This window comes from Phoxinus phoxinus, assembly GCF_949152265.1.
Source record: "Phoxinus phoxinus genome assembly, chromosome: 25".
NCBI lineage: Eukaryota > Metazoa > Chordata > Actinopteri > Cypriniformes > Leuciscidae > Phoxinus > Phoxinus phoxinus.
Genome location: NC_136900.1, coordinates 3,465,127 through 3,488,707, shown reverse-complemented (window position 1 = coordinate 3,488,707; position 23,581 = coordinate 3,465,127). Strand labels below are relative to the sequence as shown.

The following is a 23,581-nucleotide window of genomic DNA, read 5'->3' as shown; positions in this document are numbered from 1 at the left end:
ACCTGTTATCATCCTATCAATAATAATATATCCTACCTGAGGAAATAATACGCTGATTACGGCTCAATAAACATTTCTGATTATTATCAATGTAGAAAACTGTTTTTTTATTTATTCTTTGATGAATAGAAAGTTTCAGAGTTTTCTGAAATATAAAGCTTTTGTAACGTTAACAAATGTCTATACTGTCACTTTTGATAAATTGAATACATCCTTGTCTATTACTTTTCTTCATTTCGTAAAAAAAAAAAATCAGCCCATTAATGGTGTGAAAGGGTTTTCTTTTCCAGACTGGTACTCCAACGAGATACTGTGCCATAAACGCCAACATGCCTATACTGCGGATGTGGTTTAATGTTGAAACTGAGCTGAGGCAGGATTTTCGACTCAGCAGAAAAGCGATGCACAGCTTACAGAAGCTTTTGCAAAGGGAGCAGGACCATGGCTGGGGTAATGAGCTTGAGGTACTTATATACACCTATTGGCTGGCACATGGACTCTCTTATCGGGTGGTGTCCAGTGTCTTTAACGTTCCAAAGGCTACAGTTCACCGCATCATCCACAGAGTGGCCCAGAATATATGGGACAATCTGAGGAGAGCAATCTGCTTCCCTCTAACAGTGGACCTGCCTGCAGTTGGTCAGGGATTCGTCAACATTTCAGGAACCCCTGCATTCCATAATGTGGTTGGAGCAATCGATGGCAGCCACATACGGATAAAACCACCACAGCGTCACCGATTGGATTATTTAAATTATAAAGGATTTTACTCAGTCAACATGCAGGCAATATGTGACTCGAATGGCAGGTTTCTGGACATTTATGTGGGGTACCCGGGGTCTGTCCATGACACGCGAATAATGAAAAACAGTAGTTTTTATACCGCAAGACGCTATCCACCAACGGGTTACATTCTTCTGGGTGATGGTGGGTATCCTTGTTTGGAAACGCCAATTTGCCTCATCACCCCATTCAAGGAACCAGTGCATGGAAAAGTACAGCAACAATTTAACTACTATCAGTCAAGAGGGCGCAGCATAATAGAAAGGGCATTCGGCATGATGAAGACCAGGTGGAGGTCAACACTTTTCAGAGCTTTGGAGGTGAAGCCCACGTTTGCACCCCAGGTAATTGCTTCATGTGCCTTTTTGCACAATGTGTGTATGGACAATGGTGACACACTGGTTCCAGATGAAGACATTTTAAGGGATATGCATGACCCTCAACCACCCCGTGAACCCATGGCAAACAATGAAACCTCCGGGAATGACACACGAAACAGACTGGCTGTCCTAGTTTCAGGCAATGTGCAAGCCCCATGAACATGACAACAGCATGACAACAGTGTCATATGCATTTATATATTTTATACTTTTGTTCACTTGTGTCTGTTTTCAATAAATATTTTTGCATTTATATATGTTATACTTTTGTTCACTTTGGTGTTGGATTTGAATGCAGATGTTCTTATCTGTGTAATACTTGTCTGTTTTCAATAAATATTTTTGCATTTATATATTTTATACTTTTGTTCACTTTGGTGTTGGATATGAATGCAGATGTTCTTATCTGTGTAATACTTGTCTGTTTTCAATAAATATTTTTGCATTTATATATGTTATACTTTTGTTCACTTTGGTGTTGGATATGAATGCAGATGTTCTTATCTGTGTAATACTTGTCTGTTTTCAATAAATATTTTTATACACAATGCAGATGTTCTTATCTGTGTAATACTTGTCTGTTTTCAATAAATATTTTTATACACACTGCATGGTGTTTTGTATATCTGTTTGTTATCACTGTTTTGAATGTCATTGATGTTCAGAAACACTTTCTTTGTTAACAAAAATCTGTCTTTATTGAACAATAAAGTAAACATAACAGTCATACATTAGACAAAAATATATTTTATTATAGAACCAATAAAGTAAATTGAACTCACAAAAACTACAGCTTATCCACCATCTTTTCAAAAAGGACCAAGAACCTCTCTGTCTTGGCCTCGCTCTCCTCATGGCGCCTCTGTTCTTTTTTGGATTCCTCAGTGAGGAAATCCAGGATGGGAATTTTTTTTTGGGGGTGGGGTGGGGGGGGATGAGGGAGTTGAGGGGCTTGCCATGGCAGAGGTAGAGGGTTCTGAACTGCTGGCTGCAGAGGTGCTGGCTGGGGATGAGGGCTCAACAATCTCCTTAATAGAAGAATGAGAGCATTACAATAAGAACATGTTAACATTCTGCAATTCTAGACCGCAAAATGTGCAGCATTAATACCATGAGGATTGTAATCGGATCCTCATAAAAGGATGCCACCACCACAGGAGGGTCGAGTGAGGGCCTGGCACCCAACACCTCATGCATGTCTTCATAATACTGCCAGGTTGCAGCAGTCACTTCCCCCCTCTCTGTTCCTGACCCTGTTTTGGGAGTTCTTAGTTCCTGGAAGGACACACAAAAATTAAATAACGCCTACAACTAGGGCTTTATTTATGAGTATTGAGTGATTTTATCTTCGTCTTTTCTTGTTTGATTAACAATAATGACTGCAGCATTAATGTTGGTTGCTGTCACTTTAAGAGCTGCACGTTTCAAACATGCACTTTTAAAATTATTAGTTTAATAGTTTAGCATCAGTAGCCTCAATTTTTTTTCATAATCGTTGGAAGCCGAAATCAAAATACAATAATAACTTATACAGTATGCATGTATTATTATAGTATAGTATTGCCTTGCATTGAGATTGAAGATGTATGTTTTTTTCTTTAATAGAACATCACATACCTTGTATCTTTGCTTAAGATTTTCCCACTTCTTTGATGCCTGTTGGCCAGAAACCCTTCCCTCCAACCCCATTTCTTTCATCAGTGTCCTGTATCATAACCAACAACAATGTACAGGTGCATGAACAGGAATGAATTACACATGATTGCAATAATATTGATTCCCAAAACAAGAATGAATGGCTACAACATGAATCCATGACTCACTCCCATAGTTGCTTTGCAGCATATTTTGATTTTAAAAACTTGATTTCGTTTTCATCCCGAAAGTGGATCAGCTGCCGGGTTTCCTCATGCGTCCCTGTGTGATACAGGACAGTATTAGTAAAGCACGTATCGATGTCTCCAGGGTGACCATACAGCGTCATCTTTTGGATTCGGCTTTTGCTTTCTAACGTCACTATTCATTATGTTTAGATGCACAAGGTGTTGTTTCAATCGGACTGAATTCATTCATTCAAATCAGTGAATCTGAATGTAGTGTTTAACGTGCGGGACTAAGAAATGCGGGACTGATTGTGCAAATCAGCAATGTAACGTTAACGTTAGCCTAGCGTAGCAGACTAGCGATTTTTAAAAACGTTTAAAAACGTTTCAATTAACAACATGGTCGCAAATATATATGTACATGACTGTGTAGATCACAAAACAAAACATAATTTTTTAATCAACCAAATGACAAAAATACTTACATTTATGGGACCCTCTGGATGGTATGCCCGCCATTGTTGCCAGTTGCGCAGTGCAGCGCAGTGCATTCTGGGTACCCCTTGGTTTCAAGTAAGCTCGCGAAAATTCTTGGTTTTAAGGGGTATCTACCCCTTCCCCTTAGCCCTACCCCTAGATCAAAATGAGAATTGGGATAGCCCTTACTCTCACGTGAACGTGCAAAACTAAGGGGAAGGGGTAAGGGGAAGGGGTAAGACAGAGAATTGGGATTCAGCCATTCGTTTCTTTGCTCCTCAGGATTTGTGGATGTTTCCCTGTTTATCAACCTTTATCGCCGGCTCGACTACTATCTGCCACACAGAACCCGGTTTTGTTCATTAAATGTTCTTATCTGCATTTGATTGTTTTATTGATTATACTTAAAATAAATTTGTTCGTTTATTTTTTTTTTTTTTTTTTTCACAAATGTATGACTTTTGGAAGTGCAATTTGATTACCATATGTAGTTTTAATAAAGTTGAATTAACGAAACCTTCTGTCATTTTTACTCTTCAAAGTGTACACTTGCAGGTGTTGATTATAATTAGGCTAATTTACTGATAGCCCCATTAAATATTTATAGGACCTAAGGAAAAACAATATTTAGAAAGTATATAATTATCTAAAATGCTAAATGGGGGATATATATAGGCATATCTATCAGCATATAAAAAAATTGTCAGAACGTCATCTCTCAGTTGCTAAATGTTGCGTAACAACGTTGCTACAGCCCTGACACGTCTTACAATTCTATGTTGTTACAATGTTGCGAGCACATAGACAGCAACGTTGCCATAGCAGAAATGCAACGTGCCAGAGACGTTGCCACAACGTAAATGTGTTTGCTGGGAGGAAGTAAATAACCTGTCTCTACCTGAGCCTAGGTGGTGAAGGGTGATATCATACGAGCTATGGGTAGCAAAGTACTCTAAATAAACACCCTACCAAGGAGAGTACTATCAGCATGACCCTGAGGAATGTATCAGGGTCGAAGGCCTATTATCTTGTATTTTTACAAGACATATTTTACATTCTCTACTAAACCCAAGGAAATGGAGGCCACAATAAGTGGCCAACGTCATTCAACCTTATGACTTGAATTATTTAGACGACGAGCTAGACGACTCTTGTAGTAAGAGGAAGCCAGTAATAGGAACAACTATTTACAGGAATACATTATCCTGATGGGCTCTAGCTCTGAGGAGCCTACACTCAGATACCGAGAGGCTTGAGGCAAGAATGCTTTGCAAACCACCACCAATTTCCCAGTTACTAAGCCTAAGCCAGAAATCGAGGCGGCCCCGTGATGGCTGACACATGAATATAAAGTAATTGAAGTTCAGAGCTATAATCTCAACGACTCTCTAAAGTGAGAGGAAAACTGCTGCTCTAGTATAAGGTGGCTATCAAGGTGGCCCGAAGAGGGCCAATACTTGACTTTGTAGTTCAATCTGGAGATTGACTGAGTGGTGGCCACAGTAGAATAACTCCTGATAGGGAGGAAGCCATCTCACACAAAAATATATCTATTAGATGCTCAGATGAACGGTGGCCTCACTAGATAATTTTTCATACAGCCAAACTGCTCACTACTACAGATTGGCACTACCCGACATATAAGCCTGACGACTCTAACATAAGAGGAGGCCTAAGGGAAGGGTATGCATAGCCTACATAGGGTTCATAGGGCCTATCGGAACTTCAGGGCCCTAATGTCACCATCCTATGAAAACGATATTTAACACCCCCTTAATACTTTCTAACAGAGAACCATGGCCTATTTTTCAACCTTATAAAAACACACGTAAAGGGAGAAGACCTACAGAGCTCAACCTGCTGCCCATAGAGCGATGGCCTAAACAACATTCACAAAATGGGGTCACCGGGAAAACGGCGTTTGTAGGGACGTGCGCAGCGGGCCCGTTTGCTACAGTACAAAATTCTCCAGCTGCCCAACCTAAACAGGGAGCTGTGAGAATTGCGGGTTTCCTTGAGGGTGGTCTGGCTAGCACGAGACACAAGCCCTCTCTTTTCACCCCTGTTGCTAGCAGGTCTTCGGCGGCATAGGGTCCAACACAATGCTGGGTCATAGCCTGAGGCGACTTCTGCGCTTCAGTGAACCTCTCCAGAAAACCTTTCACCGCCAAGCCGAGCCGAAGAGAATGGAGCTGGAGATGGGCGCACAGTCCAGTTAGCCTCTTTGATCTCAGTGAGGTTGAGCCAAAGATGGCGCTCGAGCACGACCAGGCTAGCCATGCTTCTCCCGATAGCCTGAGCTGTAGCTTTGGTAGCACGCAAAGCTAAGTCCGTGGCACTCCTGAGATCGCGGAAGGCCTCAGGGTCCGGGCCAGCCTCGTCCATCGCCTGGACGAGTTTGGCCTGGTAAACCTGCAGCACGGTCATCGTGTGCAGGGCCGAAGCAGCTTGGCCAGAGGCAGCGAAAGCGTGTCCAGCGAGAGCTGATGTGTTCCGGCACGGCTTGCTTGGGTGAGCCGCTCTAGCTCTCCAGCTAGTAGCAGTGTTCGGACAGAGGTAAGCTGCCACGGCCTCTTCGATGGCAGCAGTTTGTTTGGCCCCCTCATTTTATAGGCTCTGCCACGCCCATTTGGCATGCTCTGACGTGTGCACCAATCAGCTAACAGTGGGCCAACACTGTTCATATTCATACATGACTTATGGCTCGTTTCTGTGTGCCTAGGGGTCCTGGGCTTCAGTTGCAGCCAGTTGACAGGAGAGCTGTCAGTCAATACATTTGAAAACAAATAACTTGCGTAAAGTACTTGAAAGAGGAACTCAGATTGTTACAGCTTTCCATTAAGAGTGAGTGAGTGAGCAAGTAACGTGTGCAAACAGAGTCCATGCATAAAGATGTGGATGCAAACATTGTTTATCTTTATTTTGTTCCAATGAATAAACATTGCCTCAAATCCACTTCCTCTGGCTTCTTATATATCCATGGTCATAATTAGGCACAACACCAACCTCAGAATTTACATATTAAGCAATGACCATAACTTATAGAGCAATCATGTGTATCAAAAAAGATATACGAATCAGAAATCTCAATTGATTTTTGCCATAATATTCACAGTTTATTTTCTTACACTGTACATGTTAGTCATTTGTGTTTGTGCATATTGTATTGGACCATTTTATAACCTTATAAACCACTGTTTGGGGTCAGGCTGACCCCACTGGACTTTTCCTTCATTTTTCAAGTGTTACATCTCAGGGGCATGGAACTCTGTGACTTTTCCTAAATAATTTATCTAAACATGCACAAAATATCTGGGCTTGATTTGGTTGTTCTAAAGGTGTGTACATTTTTGTTTACCTTTTAAGGTGTTTGGGGTCAAAATGACCCCACATTGAAAATGAATGGGGATATATATATATATATTATTATTATTTTTTTTTTTTTTTTTTTTGTAAAAAAAAAAAAAAGTAAATCCATTATAAATCTGAAAATTTCTACAAATAAACCAAGGTCTGTTCCTAGAGCATAAATTAAAAGAAGAACAAACTTTCTATCTTATACACACACACACACACAAATGTATGTGACTGCAACAGAGAGCATTTTTACAGAAATTGGCCAATAAAAGAAACAAAACTGGCATAAATCAATTTTTTTTTTTTTACATTTAAATCAAGGTCTGGTCCTAGAGCATAAACCCAACGTGGAACGAACTTTCTATCTCATACACACACACTGCATAATACCGTAATAATAACACACACTGATAATTCTGCAAAAGCAGATAATTCAATATATATATATTAGAAAACAACAATACATTCTAACTCTGACAAAACTACAGATTTTTTATATATTTCAAAATGTTTAAATAAATATTCACAAAATGTATATCATAAAGTTGTGAGGAGAAGTTGAAGCATCAAGAAAAAATAAAGTGAAAATTAAGTCTAATTAGTCTCTATGGCCCTCTCTGGATACATGTGGTCATTGCACTTTAATTCCGTAAATAGGTAAAAAACTTACACATTTCCACAAAAACACAGCATAAATGTATAGTTGAGAAGTAAATTAAAAAAATTATATATAATTTTCCATATAAAAAAATTATATTTCCTTATGCAATCGCTCTTTAAAAGTTTGGGGTCAGTCTGACCCCAAACACCTTAAGTGTTATCCTTTTTTAACAGTGATTAAGGGTTAAAGTCTCTCAAAACCTTGTCAGTAAATTATATGGTCTGCATTGTGCTAATCTCTCTAGTCCTGGGGTTATTTCCACTCATCTGCAAACTTTTTCACAGTGGAATTTCACACACATTGGATTTGATACAGGCTTTTTATTATTTTTCTTTTTCCAAAAGTATTGTGGATTTTTCTGTCCAGTCCACAGAATAAACTCTTAAAACAAATGAAACATTTTGCATCAATCAAACTGTTTTCACAACTTCTAAATAAATGATCTTCAACCAACAAACAACATTGAGTTTGATGAACTTAACTTGTAGCATAAACACAAATAAATTGATAACTTATATGAAATTGTTGTTTCAACAATTCACTTATAAAGGGAGTGGTGGGCCTCTAGTCTAACTTAGTTCAAATAAACAGCTAGAGCTCATAATGTATAACTTATTTAACATGCAAATTTAATGAACAATAAGATTGTCACTGGCATTAGCAGTCATTGCTCATATAGAAATAATGACTTGTTCAATGTTGTATCTCAAGTTATTATTCAATAATAACTGAAGTATCTCTATATTCGTGATATAAATGTTTTATTTTTTACCAGTGTTCATTTTCTGGAAACAAATGAATGAATGGAGGCATTTATATAGTGCTTCCATATCTACTACTGCACATCCAAAGCGCTTTACAATGATGCCAGGGTCTCTCATCAACCACAAATGTTCTATAAATTACAGTTATGTTCTTACTTGAAATTTGGAAGAAATGTTGTCAGTATTTTATAGAATGTTCATTTTACACAAAACACACATAAATAGTAAATCCAGGAAAAAAAAACTTTCAATTTAACTTTGATCTATACATAGCTGATGAAAAAAAAAAACTAAATTAAAACTTTGACTTTTCAATAGTAAAACAAAAAAAGCTGTACGGTACAAAACACAGCTATCTTTATTCTTTAAAAAGTGTCAGGATATCATGGTTACTTTGTACTTCTGCAAATCCATCATGTTTTTTTACTTTATTTATCTTACCTTTCTCTTAAAACTTAAAGAGTGATTCCTTTCATTGGTATATCTTTTTTATTATAATTGGTATAAGGAATGAATGCCCGTTGTTGGAAGGTAAAACCCTTCCGATTTTCAAATGTAATGAACGGTTTGCACTGGTGATGAGATTTACACAAGTTGGGTAATGCTGTGAGTAGGCCATTTACACAAGGAGCAATTCAGAAAAATCCACAACATTACTTTAATTTTTTAACTAAATGACTGACAGACTGAAAGAGATAGATTAGGCTTATGAAACGTGCTCAACGTAGATAACCTAAAAAAAAAAAAAAAACTGAAGACAGTGTTGATTCTCATAGGATAAAGACTGTAGAAGAAGAAAAACCAGAAACTCTTTATCTGAGAAGATGTGTGGCTCTTAAAAGAGCCTTTGGGTAGTTGAGGTCAGGCACGCCTCACTTGGAGCTGGTGTATTTGGTGACGGCCTTTGTGCCCTCGGACACGGCGTGTTTGGCCAGCTCTCCGGGCAGCAGCAGACGCACGGCGGTCTGGATCTCTCTAGAAGTGATGGTGGAGCGCTTGTTGTAGTGCGCGAGGCGAGACGACTCACCGGCGATGCGCTCGAAGATGTCGTTGACGAAAGAGTTCATGATGCCCATCGCCTTGGAGGAGATGCCGGTGTCAGGATGAACCTGCTTCAGGACTTTGTACACATAGATGGCGTAGCTCTCCTTCCTGGACTTTCTGCGCTTCTTTCCTCCCTTGACAGCGGTCTTGGTGACGGCCTTCTTTGAGCCCTTCTAATGCTGCGTTCACACCAAACGCGAATATGCGTCAAAATTCGCGCCTGCCGCGTCTGGTTATTCGCGTGACCACTTTGTGTTCATTCGCGCGTCAAGAGCGGAATTGACGCGCGTAAAAAAAAAAGTTTGAAGCGAAATTTACGCGCGTCACGCGCGTCAAGAGGCGAAAGTCAGTTTCGAGACCCGCTGGCGGCCATCTTTTTACAAGATGTCTGATGAGCGATCATTTACCGAGAGAGTCACCGCACTGTATTTACTCTGGAGAGCAGAACAGCGGCGTAGGGATCATCGTCGCCGTATTTGGGTCCACCAGACCCTTCGGAGGCGAACCCAGTTTGGCGAATTTCACCATTTGCTCCAGGAGCTGCGGCTGGATGACGGCCGGTTTCAGCGGTACTTCCGCCTGTCCCGCGCCCAGTTTGATGACCTGCTGTCCCGCATCGGAGCGAGGATCACCCTCCAGGACACCAACTACAGGCGCTCTATCCCAGCTGCGGAGCGCCTGTCCATCTGTCTTCGGTTAGTAAATGTATATGCTATTTTAAATACAGTATTTGCTATGCTATCAATATTTTTTTTAAACTGTGGTACGGATACCACTGTTGGCGCTCTTTCTAGTGATAACGTAAGTTACTCCGTTAACTGCTATAACCTAACGTTAAGTTAGACATCAACCTAGAAATTAAAATATTATATTGGCAGACGTGATACTGTCGTGTCTCTGTAATACAGTGATCTTTCTAGTGATACTGAGTTAGCTATAACCTAGACATCAACCTAGAAATTAAAATTCTATTGGCAGACGTGATACTGTCGTGTCTCTGTATAAACACAGTGATCTTTCTAGTGATACTGAGTTAGCTATAACCTAGACATTAACCTAGAAAGTGTCATGATTCTCTGTATAAACACAGTGATCTTACTAGTGATACTGAGTTAGCTATAACCTAGACATTAACCTAGAAATTAAAATATTCAGTGTCATGTTTCTCTGTATAAACACAGTGATCTTTCTAGTGATACTGAGTTAGCTATAACCTAGACATTAACCTAGAAAGTGTCATGATTCTCTGTATAAACACAGTGATCTTACTAGTGATACTGAGTTAGCTATAACCTAGACATTAACCTAGAAATTAAAATATTCAGTGTCATGTTTCTCTGTATAAACACAGTGATTATTGGCATTTTAATATACCATAAACCATTTAATAGTATACCTGTTGATTGTATAGTTGAATATGTAACTACAAGTGTACTTTTAATAATATTTATAAAAATGTTTTCTAGGTTTCTTGCCACTGGGGACTCGTTCAGGACGATAGCGTCCAGCTACAGGGTTGGCGTCTCCACAGTATGCCAGATCGTCGCCCAGGTAGTGACTGCCATCTGGGACTGCCTTGTGGAGGACTACATGGCTGTGCCCACCACCGATGACTGGAGGTCCATCGCAGAGGGATTCCAGGAGCGATGGAACTTCCCTCTGTGCGTTGGAGCGGTGGATGGGAAGCATGTGGTGATGAAGGCACCCCCAAACTCAGGATCCCAGTTCCACAACTACAAGGGAACGTTCTCCATCGTTCTGCTTGCAGTTGTGGATGCGAAGTATCGCTTCCGGGTGATCGATGTTGGGGGGTACGGCAGGACCAGTGACGGTGGGATTCTGGCGAACTCCGCCTTTGGACAGGCTCTCCAGTCTGGCACACTTCACCTGCCTCCTGACCAGCATATACCTGGTGCTGAAGACAGAGGACCCCAGCCCCATGTCTTCGTGGCTGATGAGGCGTTCCCGCTGCGGAGGAACCTCATGCGGCCCTTCCCTGGACGCAGCCTTCCTCCGGAGAGACGTGTCTTCAATTACCGTCTCTCCAGAGCCAGGCTGGTGGTGGAGAACGCCTTTGGCATCCTCTCCTCACAATGGAGGATGTACCGGCGGCTCATCGAGGTCCACCCTGAAGTTGCGGAGAAGTGTGTGAAGGCGACGTGTCTTCTCCACAATTTCATGAGGTGTTCGGAGGGGAGAGAGGCACCTGCTGTGAGGGGCGCGGGACAAGCTGGAGAGGAGCCGCTGCCAGGTCTGGGTCGGGTTGCGGCAAACAACTCCTCCAGAGAGGCAGTCCGAGTGAGGGATGCCTTCATGGCACACTTCTCGGCGGAGGGAGCGGTAGCATGGCAGCCGACAGAGTAGTGTTTGAAGTCCTCCTCATGACTTCCCCACAACGGCTCTTTTAAGAGCCACCCACAAACCTATAAAGAGCATGACTATCTTAAAAGAGTTTTACCTCCATTATTTATATATTATATATATATATATATATATATATATATATATATATATATATATATACACACACACACACACGTGTATATATATATATATTTTTTTATTATTAAATGCAATATGTTGATTATTGGTTTGTATGTTGTTTTGTTCTGCCTCCTCTCTGTTTTGCAGGTCATGTCTGGTCTATCTGTCTGCTCTACTCCTGCTGGCCCAGTTCCAGGCTGTCAGGTCCACCACAACATGCACATTTAATAATTTTAGACCCTGAGTCAATAACTTTTTCAACGGTTTTCCACGATAATTCCACGATAATAATTCTATAGGTCTGTGCCATTTCTTTGTTCAGGTTATTACTGTAAAATCTGTGATTTATTTTTGTTTTGCTGATAAATGGAGCCAGCCTCCCAAAGTATTTAACCTGTCCTGTGATTTCTTTGTTTTCCTCACACAACACTGTCCAGACACACTAAAGTATACACACTATTATAATTATTATTGTTCTGTTATTATAGTGTAGTAGACACACTACACTATAGTGTATAGTGACAGTATAGTGTAGTAGACACACTACACTATAATAATGTTTCATATAATTAAGATTTAGATATGGAATAAATAGCATTCAATACAAAATGAATGTGTCATATATTAAAATCAAGTTATGATGTGTTGATGATGTATATGTTGTGCATTAGAACCACACTAGGCATTGTCATATTTCAAAATAATTTATTCAGTTTATATTCAATTTATTATTAATTTATTTATAATTTACATAGAGACAGAAATAAAAAGGACCTCGCTTGGAAGGTGGAAAAGCCTCAGGGAACAAAGGAGAAGAGGAAGGAGGGCATTCTGCGTTTCCTGCAGAGCCTGCGGCCTCTATTTATTTAATTAATTTATTTAATTATTTAGTTCCAAATTTAGCACAACGGTGCTGTTTTCCATCGCCAATTTATAAATTTGAAATTTAACCATTTCTTTTGTTTGAGGCGGCATGCTCTGCAGAAAAGGCAGAAGGCTGAGGAGGAAGTGCTCGTCAGCAGACGGTGGTGGTGGTAGTGGTGGAGGTGGAGCTGGAGGACGCCTCAGGAGCTCGAGCAGCGTCTGCTCCACCTCCGACGTACCATCACGCGGCCGCCGAGTGCCTCTCCTCCTCTGTTGGCCTGTGAAATCAAAAATACAACACACAGTGCAATGAGAAGACAGAAAGATGATAATTGAAATAACACAATTGTCTAGATATTGGGAGAATAATATCTGTGCCTGTGTGAGTGACACAGCCAGTGCTTAAATACAAGTGTGAAATTATTTTGAACTTGCTTTAACATTTTACATAAAGTTATACTTCAGACATATAAACATCAGGAACATAAACATGCAAATGAACAGTAATTAAAAAGCATGCAGATGATTGGTTGCATACATTGCAATAGAATTTAGTCTGCATTTACAAATACAATGATTATTAGTGAATGTTAAAGCTATGAGTGTATACTGTACTGATGTTTTCTGCACGTGACATGTTCACACACCTGTGGGTGCAGCAGCAGGGAGCGAAGGACCAGGGACTGAGGAGACAGGAGAAGCGGCAGGGGATCTCAGATCAGCCTCTTCATCAGTAGGCTCTGTCAAGACAATATTACATGTTAATAGTCATAGAGAGATTACATTATACTCTTCATCTGTAAACAATGACAGCACATGCCTTGTAAACTGGCTTAATTGAAAACTCACCTGTTTCCGTATCCCCTACTTCCGCCTCTCCCTCTCCCTGGTCCCTGGGGTGGTTGTACTCAATGACCTGGGCCTTGACCCCCCCCATGTTACTGGTGGTCTCCCGTGGGGTAACGAAGGGGTCGAGGAATCCCAGGATCAGTGAGTACTTCCACTTCTTCACCGACCCTGCTGCTGACCCACTCCTCTTATCCATCTCCTTCCTCCTCTCCTTCAGGTACGTGTCCCTGAGGCTCTTCCATTTTTTCCTGCACATGTCCTCTGAATAAACACATTATCTTGTTTAGCGAAAAGTAGCTGTAGATTAGGGGGAAAATAGTTTTAAAAAACGGCGGGAAGGCCGTTGTACGTGACTCAAAAGTGAAATGTGTAACTTATTTACAACTTACCAGGTTGCCCAATCTCCTCACCGACACTCTTCCAAGCGAGGTCCTTTTTATTTCTGTCTCTGTATATATACGAAGTTGTGTCGTACAACTCCGGCCGACTGCTCACAGCTAAAATTATTCGTTCCTCCATTTTGAATGAATGACTCTGGGCGGGCCTGCCGCCACAACATCAAGCAGGCTCCTGATTGGTTAACGCGGCGCGAATTTGACGCAGAAGTTCAGATTTTTCAACTCGGGCGGCAGACGCGAATTCGCGTCAAACGCGTGAATGCACAAAAAGCACAATTCGCGCTTAACGCGCGTATCGCGCCAAACGCTCAATTCGCGTCCGCGCCGCGCCAAACGCCTCATTCGCGCCGCAAGAACTCCAGACGCGCCTAAACGCGCCTTACCATTGACTTAACATTGAAATCACTCGCGCCTGACGCATATTCGCGCTTGGTGTGAACGCAGCATTAGGCGCGGACTTTGCTGGTTCAGGCATGATGACGCGAGATCACAAGACTGACAAATCAATGTGTGAACTCCAGTGCGATACAGAGGCATTTATTCACTGCCCTATGCTAATTTTTAAAGGGGTGTGGATTTTCTGATTGTCTGTTTTCATTGGCCAAACCCATAACCTCGTACTTCATTGGACAACTCAAAGCATCACGAGGGCCAATCACAAGCGGATAAATGATAGTTCCGCCCACAGCTCCATATTTGAACGAAACCCTTCCTCCAAGTTTCCTATTGGCGCTTTTCCACTGCATGGTACGGCTCGGTTCGGTTCGGTACGGTTCAACACGGCGCGGAGCGGTTCGGTTCGCTTTGCTTTTCCACTGCGTGGTACGACTCAACTCGGTACGGCACGGTTCGGTTTGCTTTAGCTCGGTTGCTTTTCCACTGCAGTTAGTACCGCTTCAAAGTGGGTGGGACTGATCGTTAAGTTGTATGTCTGGTGGTAGCCGTGTGCAGCTAAGAGCTGTGCTACTTCCGCTCCTCGGCAACCAACGAGAGGAACGTCTGCACCTCGTCCACTGACCACGATTCAGCCATTTCTTGTTTGATTTTTTTGAACTTTTTTTGTCAAGTAAAAACTCTAAAAACAGGTGCTACCGCGTTTGCTGTTGTCTGGCTATTTAAATATAGCGGGTTTAGTGTCTCGTGTAGCAAATATACAATGACGCTGAAGTGACGATTCTGTCTGACCAATCAGTGATCTGCAGTGTTTTCACGTCACGTTTAGTATCGGTACGGTACGCTTGGAACCTCAACAGAGGTGGTACCATTTAAAGCGAGCTGAAGCGAGCCGTACCGTACCGTACCATGCAGTGGAAATGCGCCATAAGAGAGCCGTACCGAACCGAGCCGTACCGTACCATGCAGTGGAAAAGCGCCAAAGCGTGCCGTGCCGTACCGAACCGTACCGTACCATGCAGTGGAAAAGCGCCATTTGTTTCGTTTCCCGCTCCTTTAATTTAATATTTTTTGAGGAAATAAGCGGTTCTAATATTGTGCATCACGTGTGGTTTTAAAACCTCTTATAGACCCATTTAGCGAGTTTGGGAGAAAAGAGCCCAATAATGGCCAAACACGCTTTAAAAACAGTTAATCCACTGAACTGTATTGCGTGAAACTGTTGTTAAACTGTTTAAACTACATAGTAAATAAAAGCCCATTTGACAGTTTGTGTACAATACAATTTTTGTTTCTGCATACTGTGGTACTATTTGGCTCTAATTGCTTTTTGTTCATTTTGTAAAAGAGCATTCGTTAAATTGATTAACGTGTAATAAATGTATAACATTTTATTTTTTAAATTGCGTAGATATCCATTAAATAAAACTAAAATTAATCTTGACAGTCTCGATTTATTACTGTGAAAAGTTATTTGGTAGGCAAATAATTGTATACCAAATTATATGGTTGATCAAAACATGGACTCTTTCTGTGGCAGAGTGTGTGGCTCTTAAAAGAGCCGTTGGGTTTGTGCGGTTTCTCCTGGTTTCAGGCGTTTATCCCCCGAAGCCGTACAGGGTGCGTCCCTGTCTCTTCAGCGCGTACACAACATCCATGGCGGTGACGGTCTTCCTCTTGGCGTGCTCGGTGTAGGTGACGGCATCGCGGATCACGTTCTCCAGAAACACCTTCAACACTCCGCGGGTTATGGCGTTCCGATCGGTTCTTTAATATGACTTTGCAGCACGCACTCGTCTCAATGAACGTCTCACTCAACGTCTTAAATTTTTTTTTATTCTGCTATTTATTCCATTCATTTTAAGACGCAGACGTGACGCAGACGTCACGCAGACGTCACGCTGACGTCACGTAAATCACGCGTAGCAGTGAAGTGTAAAGTCAGACGTTACACGTCATTCACGTGTGGCAGTGAAGTCATTTATTATAATTTTCTCTAACACGCACTGCACACGCTACTCAGCACTGCTCAGTGCAGTGCGCCAGCGATTGCGATCGGTTCTTTAATATGACTTTGCAACATGCACTCGTCTCACTTGCGTCTGCATTATAACGTGACGTCTGCGTCTGTGATTTATAGGATATTTATATATAGGATATTGTGTGTGTGTGTGTGTGTGTGTATGTGTGTGTGTGTGTGTGTGTGTGTGTGTGTGTGTGTGTGTGTGTGTGTGTGTGTGTTCTTGTTTAACCCACATTTTGAGGGCCAAATGCCCCTACAAAGATAGAAATATGAAGAAACAAAATTGATATAGGCTATTTCATTTTTATAGCTTATTGTTGGGGTTGTTATTGTGTTTTTAATTTTTTATAGCCTAGTTTTAAAAGGCCTATAGGCTACAGCACTAAACTAGAAAACAGACAACTCGATCGCACAACCACTGTTTCTGTAGATCCTTTAAATAGAAGAATAGAATTGCAAAATACTATTTTTATTTTTTATATAATCCGTTTATAAACCGTTCTCACGAATTCTCAAACTGTTCCCTCGGTTTAACAAATCGTGCCCACGGATTAATAACCCGTATTAAACATTTAAAATATTCACAAATTAATATGGATTTTTTTTTTTTTTTTTTTACTGGTTTTCTAATGCCAAATTTATTTTCCCCGCAGTGCTGAATGAGAATAGCCATCTCTGGAACCATACAGAGAGGTGATTTATAGGTGGTTTATAGGCAAATGATAGGCTACTAAATGTGTCTGAAAAAATAACGAGGCATTTTAATTGTTTTTATTAATAAACTATTAATAAAAATAGCTGCAAACATATCTCCATCTCCGCTGTAAAGCAGATGCGGCTCTAGATAAAAATTCATACGGATTACATAATCAGACAGTATCTGCTTTCGATTCGAATTTGTTCGTTTAAAAGTGGACATTTCAAGCTTTATTTTGTTTCAGTTCATTTTTTAGACTCACTCCAGTTCAGGGAGATCATGAAAGCGCGCCTGATTGTTTTATTTTACGAAATAAAAACGTTTTCTTGTTATTGTGAGTTTACTAAAAAAAAAGTAGTTGCGAATGGTGTATTATTATTTTCTGTATGACCATAAATTATGAGTATTTTAAGTTGTTTCCTGTTGATAGGAAAATACAAGTGTTCGCGCCCGCGCCTCCGTGCGCGCGCTCCACTCCGCAGAAACCATTGGATATATGCGTCAAAATCTTGTTTATTTGTGATAATCAAATAAAACCCTGTATTATTATTGTTTGTTCTTTATTTATTTATTTTTTGTCATTGTTATAAATAACAACGAAATAACATCAGAGAATCCTACAATATGTGCAATAAAAAGTCGATAAAGTGCAATCCGTTGTATCACAGTCCACTGGGACATAATTATTGTCCGTATAAACAATAATAGACAGTAATATGTTTATCATAAAATAAGTTATGAATGTTTTATTTTTATATCTATGAACTTTTACAGTTTTGGAAATGTTTGTTATTTTTTATGTTGTTTTTTTCGGATTTGTGGCCCGTCCTCACTTTAGAAGAACAACAAGCGGTTGTTAATTATTGTATATTGTTTTATTGTGTATTAAGTGGAATAGGCCTACTTCAAATTGTCATGCTTAAAGTGATTCTCAATTGTAGCGGGTGTGAGGTGAGGCGGCCCTTCAAATAAATAATATACATGATCATTTGCGTAAATTAATATTTACTATTTGGAATAAAAAGCTATACATAAGCAAGGTAAAATCACTTAATTGCTAATAAAATACAATTGAAGATCAGTGGGGAAAAATAATAAAGAACGAATAAGTGTGTGGAATGTGCTGGAAACCACCTTGCCGCAGACGCAGACGAGACGTTCGGCAGACGCAGACGTCACGTTCTGCACACGAACGAGTGATGTAGCAGACGCAGACGAGACGTTCTGCAGACGCAGACGAGACGTTCGGCAGACGCAGACGTCACGTTCATTGAGACGAGTGCGTGCTGCAAAGTCATATTAAAGAACCGATCGGAACGCCATAGCGGGTCTCCTCGTAGATCAGACCGGAGATACGCTTGACGCCGCCGCGGCGAGCCAGACGGCGAATGGCGGGTTTGGTGATTCCCTGGATGTTATCGCGCAAAACTTTACGGTGACGCTTAGCGCCTCCTTTCCCGAGTCCTTTACCGCCTTTGCCTCTTCCAGACATGTTTAGCTCTGGTTACTTCAGTCGATTATAGAAAGACAACGAATAGATACTATGTGACTGTTACAAGGAAGCATTTTACATTGCTTACAGGACCTGACAGAAACCAGTACCGCGTCACATGACACACAGCCCTTCCCCAAAATATAGCAAGAGCAGATAAATCACAGTAACTACTGTGTACTGGTTTATAATAAAAAAAAGTGATTTTCAACAAGCTCACCAAAGTGAATGAAGAGGGACACAAGACGTCATATCACAATATTAAAGTAAAATGAATAAATAACAGAGTGGTACATCTGTTATATCTTCTGTATATGCCTGTGTGTATCAGTGTTCTTTACCTTTCTTTCTTTTTTTTCTCCTTTTTATAATGTGAATTTAGAAAACACAAACAATTGCGACACAGACAAAATTACTGTATTAAAACTGCAATGCTAAAATGCAGGATCATGTTTCATAACTTTACTCGACATACATTTGAACTCTTCAGTAGTGGAACATAATCAGCAAAACATCATTTCATGTAACTTTTTATATTATCTGGACTTGAGTAAAACATACCGGTATTCAAATTATGTATTTTTTATTTTTTTTATCTGATCTCACCATCATCAAGTCTGTGATTACACACAGAAACTGACTAAATCCAGAAGAACTAAATTTAGCTCAAGTAATTTCATGCTGTTTTTACAGATGATATTTAACGTTTTCTTTATATTTCCGTCTTAAAGCATGACTTTTCAAATATAAGGAAATGGTGGGCACTAGTTCTCTAACTTTGGAGTTTTCTCTGAAAGCCTATTAGTCCAGTCATTTTATGAAAAAGGTGGGATAAATTGCAACAGAAGCAAACTCAACTGATTCTGTATCCTCAATATGTCCCGAGTAAGGGGAAAAAAGCCCAGAAGAATCCCATTATGGGAAAGTTTCGAAAAATACCCAAATATAGCCTATTCATACGCCTATTCATTCTTTTTATCACGTGAATACAGTACAAAGTTGATTACTTGCATCAAGACAAACAAAAAAATGACCTTATCGCCTGCTTCCTTAAAGGAGCTAGGAGGTTAAACCCTCCTCGACCCCCTTCGGTTCCTGTCTGGGACCTTTCCACGATCCTAGAGGCCATGAAACGTGACCCCTTTGAACCACTACAGTCTGTGGGACTAAAGTATCTCTCGCTTAAAACCGGTTTCCAGATGGCTCTCGCCTCAGTAAAACGGTTTGGCGACCTGCGCGCGCTACATGCCTTGAGTTTGGGCCTAATGACTCCAAAGTCATCCTCAAACCAAGACATGGTTATGTCCCCAAGGTTCTTGCCACTCCTTTCAGAGCGCAAGTTATTTCCCTGTCAGCTCTCCCTGGGTCTGACTGCGAGAATGACGTGAATCTCCTTTGCCCGGTCAGGGCGCTGAGATTTTACGTTGAACGTTCTGCTGCCTTCAGACAGTCAGAACAGCTCTTTGTTTCTTTTGGTGGCCACGCTAAAACCACCTCGAAACAGAGCATCTCCAGGTGGATAGTTGATGCTATCGCGTTAGCTTATACTTCCAAGGGCCTTCGTTGTCCTTTGGGCGTTAGAGCTCATTCCACCAGAGGCATGGCCTCTTCGTGGGCCTAGTCCAGTGGGGTTTCACTTCAAGATATGGCGGCAGGCTGGGCCTCTCCGTCTACATTTATAAGGTTTTACAACCTAGAACGCCATGAGCGGTAACGAGGCGCAAAGCGTCTTTTTCACGCTGAAGCGCTGAGCGTTCGCGGTTTTTACAGGTCGCCGAGAGTTGAACTGTCACTTTTTACCCAACCGTCCAATCACAGTGGAGGAGGGGCAGGACTAATACCACACTGACAAACGGATATTCTGTATCATAGCAACGAAACGTCTCAACTGAAAAAAACTGCGCTGCCAAAACGCTCTCAAGCACACATAGCTCTGCATTTTCAGTATTCAGTATTCTCGAGAAAATGTATTTTCCCGTAGCGTAAGTTACCTTACGCAACACTCGTTCCCTCTTCTAGAGAGAACCGAGGTTATGTTAGTAACCAGGACGTTTTTTATTATTTATTTGCCATTTTCTAATGAAGGAACATCTCGGTTACTAACGTAACCTCAGTTCCCTGAGATGAGGGAACGAGTGTTGTGTAAGCCTAAGCTTACACTACGGGAAAATCCTTTTTCTCGAGAAGATTGAAGCCAAAATGTAATCCTTTAATTTTTTCATTTAAACGCACTTGCTGCAGCAAGCAGACCTAAGCGAGACAGGTTGCACGGTTATTGCCTGATCTGCGGCAACTGCTGCAACCTACGGAGAGGCAGCTGTGACATATTAACCAATAAGGGCGTTTCGCACCCTCCGTGCATCACAGCCCGCCAAAATGGCCGTGGCTTATGGCTATAAAAAAAACACACCGCCTATAGTTGTCTTGGTGTCATTGACTGAAGCGATACCAGACCAGAGCACAAGCACGGCAAGGTTATGCAACACTCGTTCCCTCATCTCAGGGAACTGAGGTTACGTTAGTACGTTAGTAACCGAGATGTTCCCTTGTGAGAGAACCTCCTGTAAAACGCAGTGCGTGCTCACAACTTTCTCAGTAAACGTCTCCGGGCAAGTGCCCCAGGCTCATAAGACGAGTAAGTCAGAATATTCCGGCCGAACGTAACGGTGGGCCTAATGGAAGCATGTGAGGGGGGAACGGAGTCAAACCCTTATTGTACCATATAATGAATGAATGCTTAGCACATTGTAGCACAGTTAATGCAGACCTAAGTCTGGCAAGGTAACTGCAAGTGGCATTGTTAAACCGATAACAGTCTAGCCTGTAAGGCGGGAAATTCTAAGTTGTAAAACCTGATAAAAGTAGACGGGAGGCCCAGCCTGCCGCCATACAGATATCCTGAAGTGAAATCCCACTGGACCAAGCCCAGGACGAGGCCATGCCTCTAGTAGAGTTAGCTCTAACGTCCAGGGGGCAACAGAGGCCTTTGGATGCATAATCCAATGAAATAGCATCAACTATCCAACGTGGCCACCAAAGGATACAAAGAGCTGTTCTGATTGTCTGAAACCAGCAGAACACTCCACATAAATCCTCAGAGCCCTGACAGGGCAGAGAAAATTTGCGTCTCTCTCGTCATCAGATATAGGGAGAGCAGACAGGAAAATAACTTGCACTCTGAACGGAGCGGCAAGCACCTTAGGAACATAATCGCCGTGGGCCAGCGTGTCCCTGCTCTTCGTGGCGTATGTTGGGCAATGAACGTTGTCTTCTGAGGCGAAGAGGTCAACCTCTGCCCTGCCGAAGGTGCTCCATTTGATATATGAAAGTCAAGAAAGTCGCAGTTTGTCATAAAACAGAAGAGTAACATTTAGTTTTATGTGAAAATCGCTCAATGAACTCCATCTCTCGTCTCACACTGTGTACGTCACCAACATGGCTGTCACCTTAGCGCATACAAAACACTCAGGCATGACGGCGTACCGTTAAGACTAGAAAAATGACAGACGTTTGTTTTAGTAAAGCTAGCTTCAGTAAAGTTAGCTTCATTCAATGAGAGAAAAGGTATGACGTCACATGTGCGCCGCCGCCTTTTGGGTTTGTAGTCTTTGTAATACGTATATTTGCAGTCTTATACCTCAACAGTTTTACATCAAACTGTGACTTTCTTGACTTTAAAATTTATCTTTTAAATTGACAAACCTCATATGTGTAATTCACAATTCAACCGAGATACAATTATTTGTTGTCTCTCGCCATTGACTAACATACAATATTTTTTTCCGAAATAAGGTCCCATGGTGGTCCGGAGGGACTTAGGCTCTCTATAGCTGACAATGAATCTAACAGAAACAATATTGTCTTGGATTAGAATCCCCTCGTATCCCCTGTTGTTTCAATTCCAAGAAACACACTTTAGGAATAAGTGAAAACTTCTAAACAACTGAGACCAAACAAAACTAGCCAACATTTTGAATTGTTTTTGAATGTTTCATTCAAAAGGTTTTAACTTAGTTATTATAAGCTCTTCAGCTCCAGTGTCCTAATACTTTAGTAGGCTACAAATCCCAGTGTAACCTGCCTGTGTAATTCTGAACACCTTCATTATCTTGATCTGGTGTTTGTTTAGAGCTGAACTAGCCTGACCAAAACATCAACATCTGTGCAAACATATTATACATATAGTGCAAATTATATGACTATTTTATGAATTAGCATTCAATAGTGGTTAAATCAAAATATAACAAACTTACAATAAGTGACCTGTTCTTTATCATTTTATTAATTTAGCAGAGGATTTTATCCTAAGCGACTAGTGGAGAAATACAACAAGCAATTCATCTTAAGGAAGCAATGATGTAAGAAATGCCTTCAACACAACGTTACAAACATTGTCCAAAAAAGTACAAGCTAGTACAAGGCAAATATGAAACCGTGAGAAAAAAAAATGAGTCACTTGGTCTGCAGTGCTTAAATGAGCATCTCATTGTTCAGATGAGCTTTTACACGATCCTCATTCACATGATGAAAACTGAGATGAAGGAGAGACAAATATGACGATTTTCAATTTTAATTATGTACATCAGCTTATATATATATATATATATATATATATATATATATATATATATATAAACCTTATTAGTATTTTAATGACAGATCATCTGCTGGCCAGACATGAGAGTCACAGAGAGACTAGCCTCCGGATGATGTGCTTTAAGCTGCCCAAAACAACATCTGTATGAAAGCCTCCTCACGACCCTCACTGATACTGATTTCATTAAAGTCTCTTTCAGACTGTTTTCTGAAAACACCGAAGAGGCGTTCAGGCTTTTATCAACATTTCCACTTAAACTATCCATTAAATTTACACGCGGCTTTTCCCCGTGGCTGATGCTCGGCTTGGATTTGATCTGACGCAGGCAAAATAAAGATTTCCTCTCGCGTATTTTAGTCTCCACTGAAAGCCCAGAACCACTGCTTGGTGTTCACTTTGTTTTGACTGCGCCAAACTATTTTACCTCTCCAGTTTTGAACCAAACGTAAGAGAAGAAAACACAAGCATGAGGGGCTCGTGGACGCGCGCTGACAG

General features: G+C 41.0%; 4 protein-coding genes across 4 annotated transcripts; all 4 read right to left on the bottom strand.

Annotated features, from left to right (window-relative positions):
* Window positions 1-2,044: 2,044 nt before the first annotated feature.
* Window positions 2,045-3,447, bottom strand: LOC306993727 (uncharacterized protein; the record flags this gene model as incomplete). The annotated part of the gene is made up of 4 exons (XM_079603723.1): window positions 2,987-3,447; window positions 2,781-2,868; window positions 2,274-2,438; window positions 2,045-2,191 (listed from the first exon to the last, which is right to left on the bottom strand). The coding sequence occupies exons 1-4, from the start codon at window positions 3,145-3,147 to the stop codon at window positions 2,045-2,047; spliced, it is 561 nt and encodes a 186-aa protein (XP_079459849.1). The 5' UTR covers window positions 3,148-3,447.
* A 5,614-nt stretch (window positions 3,448-9,061) lies between these two features.
* On the bottom strand, window positions 9,062-9,462 carry LOC306993726 (histone H2B-like; the record flags this gene model as incomplete). The annotated part of the gene is made up of 1 exon (XM_079603722.1): window positions 9,062-9,462. A coding segment is annotated over one exon (345 nt), but the record flags the coding sequence as incomplete, so codon positions are not given.
* Window positions 9,463-12,528: 3,066 nt separating this feature from the next.
* LOC306993408 (uncharacterized protein) lies at window positions 12,529-14,196 on the bottom strand. Its single transcript, XM_079603145.1, has 4 exons — window positions 13,876-14,196; window positions 13,487-13,747; window positions 13,285-13,377; window positions 12,529-12,915 (listed from the first exon to the last, which is right to left on the bottom strand). The coding sequence occupies exons 1-4, from the start codon at window positions 14,003-14,005 to the stop codon at window positions 12,653-12,655; spliced, it is 747 nt and encodes a 248-aa protein (XP_079459271.1). The 5' UTR covers window positions 14,006-14,196; the 3' UTR covers window positions 12,529-12,652.
* Window positions 14,197-15,875: 1,679 nt separating this feature from the next.
* On the bottom strand, window positions 15,876-18,489 carry LOC306993725 (histone H4-like; the record flags this gene model as incomplete). The annotated part of the gene is made up of 2 exons (XM_079603721.1): window positions 15,876-15,995; window positions 18,316-18,489. The coding sequence occupies 2 exons, from the start codon at window positions 18,487-18,489 to the stop codon at window positions 15,876-15,878; spliced, it is 294 nt and encodes a 97-aa protein (XP_079459847.1).
* Window positions 18,490-23,581: the final 5,092 nt, after the last annotated feature.

Excerpts from the sequence above, each read along its gene's own strand:
- LOC306993408 (XM_079603145.1), bottom strand. The coding sequence starts at position 14,005 with ATGGAGGAACGAATAATTTTAGCTGTGAGCAGTCGGCCGGAGTTGTAC. Across the intron at positions 13,378-13,486 it reads AGTAGGGGATACGGAAACAG|AGCCTACTGATGAAGAGGCT; the intron begins GTGAGTTTTCAA and ends TTGTCTTGACAG. Across the intron at positions 12,916-13,284 it reads CCCTGCTGCTGCACCCACAG|GCCAACAGAGGAGGAGAGGC; the intron begins GTGTGTGAACAT and ends TTGATTTCACAG.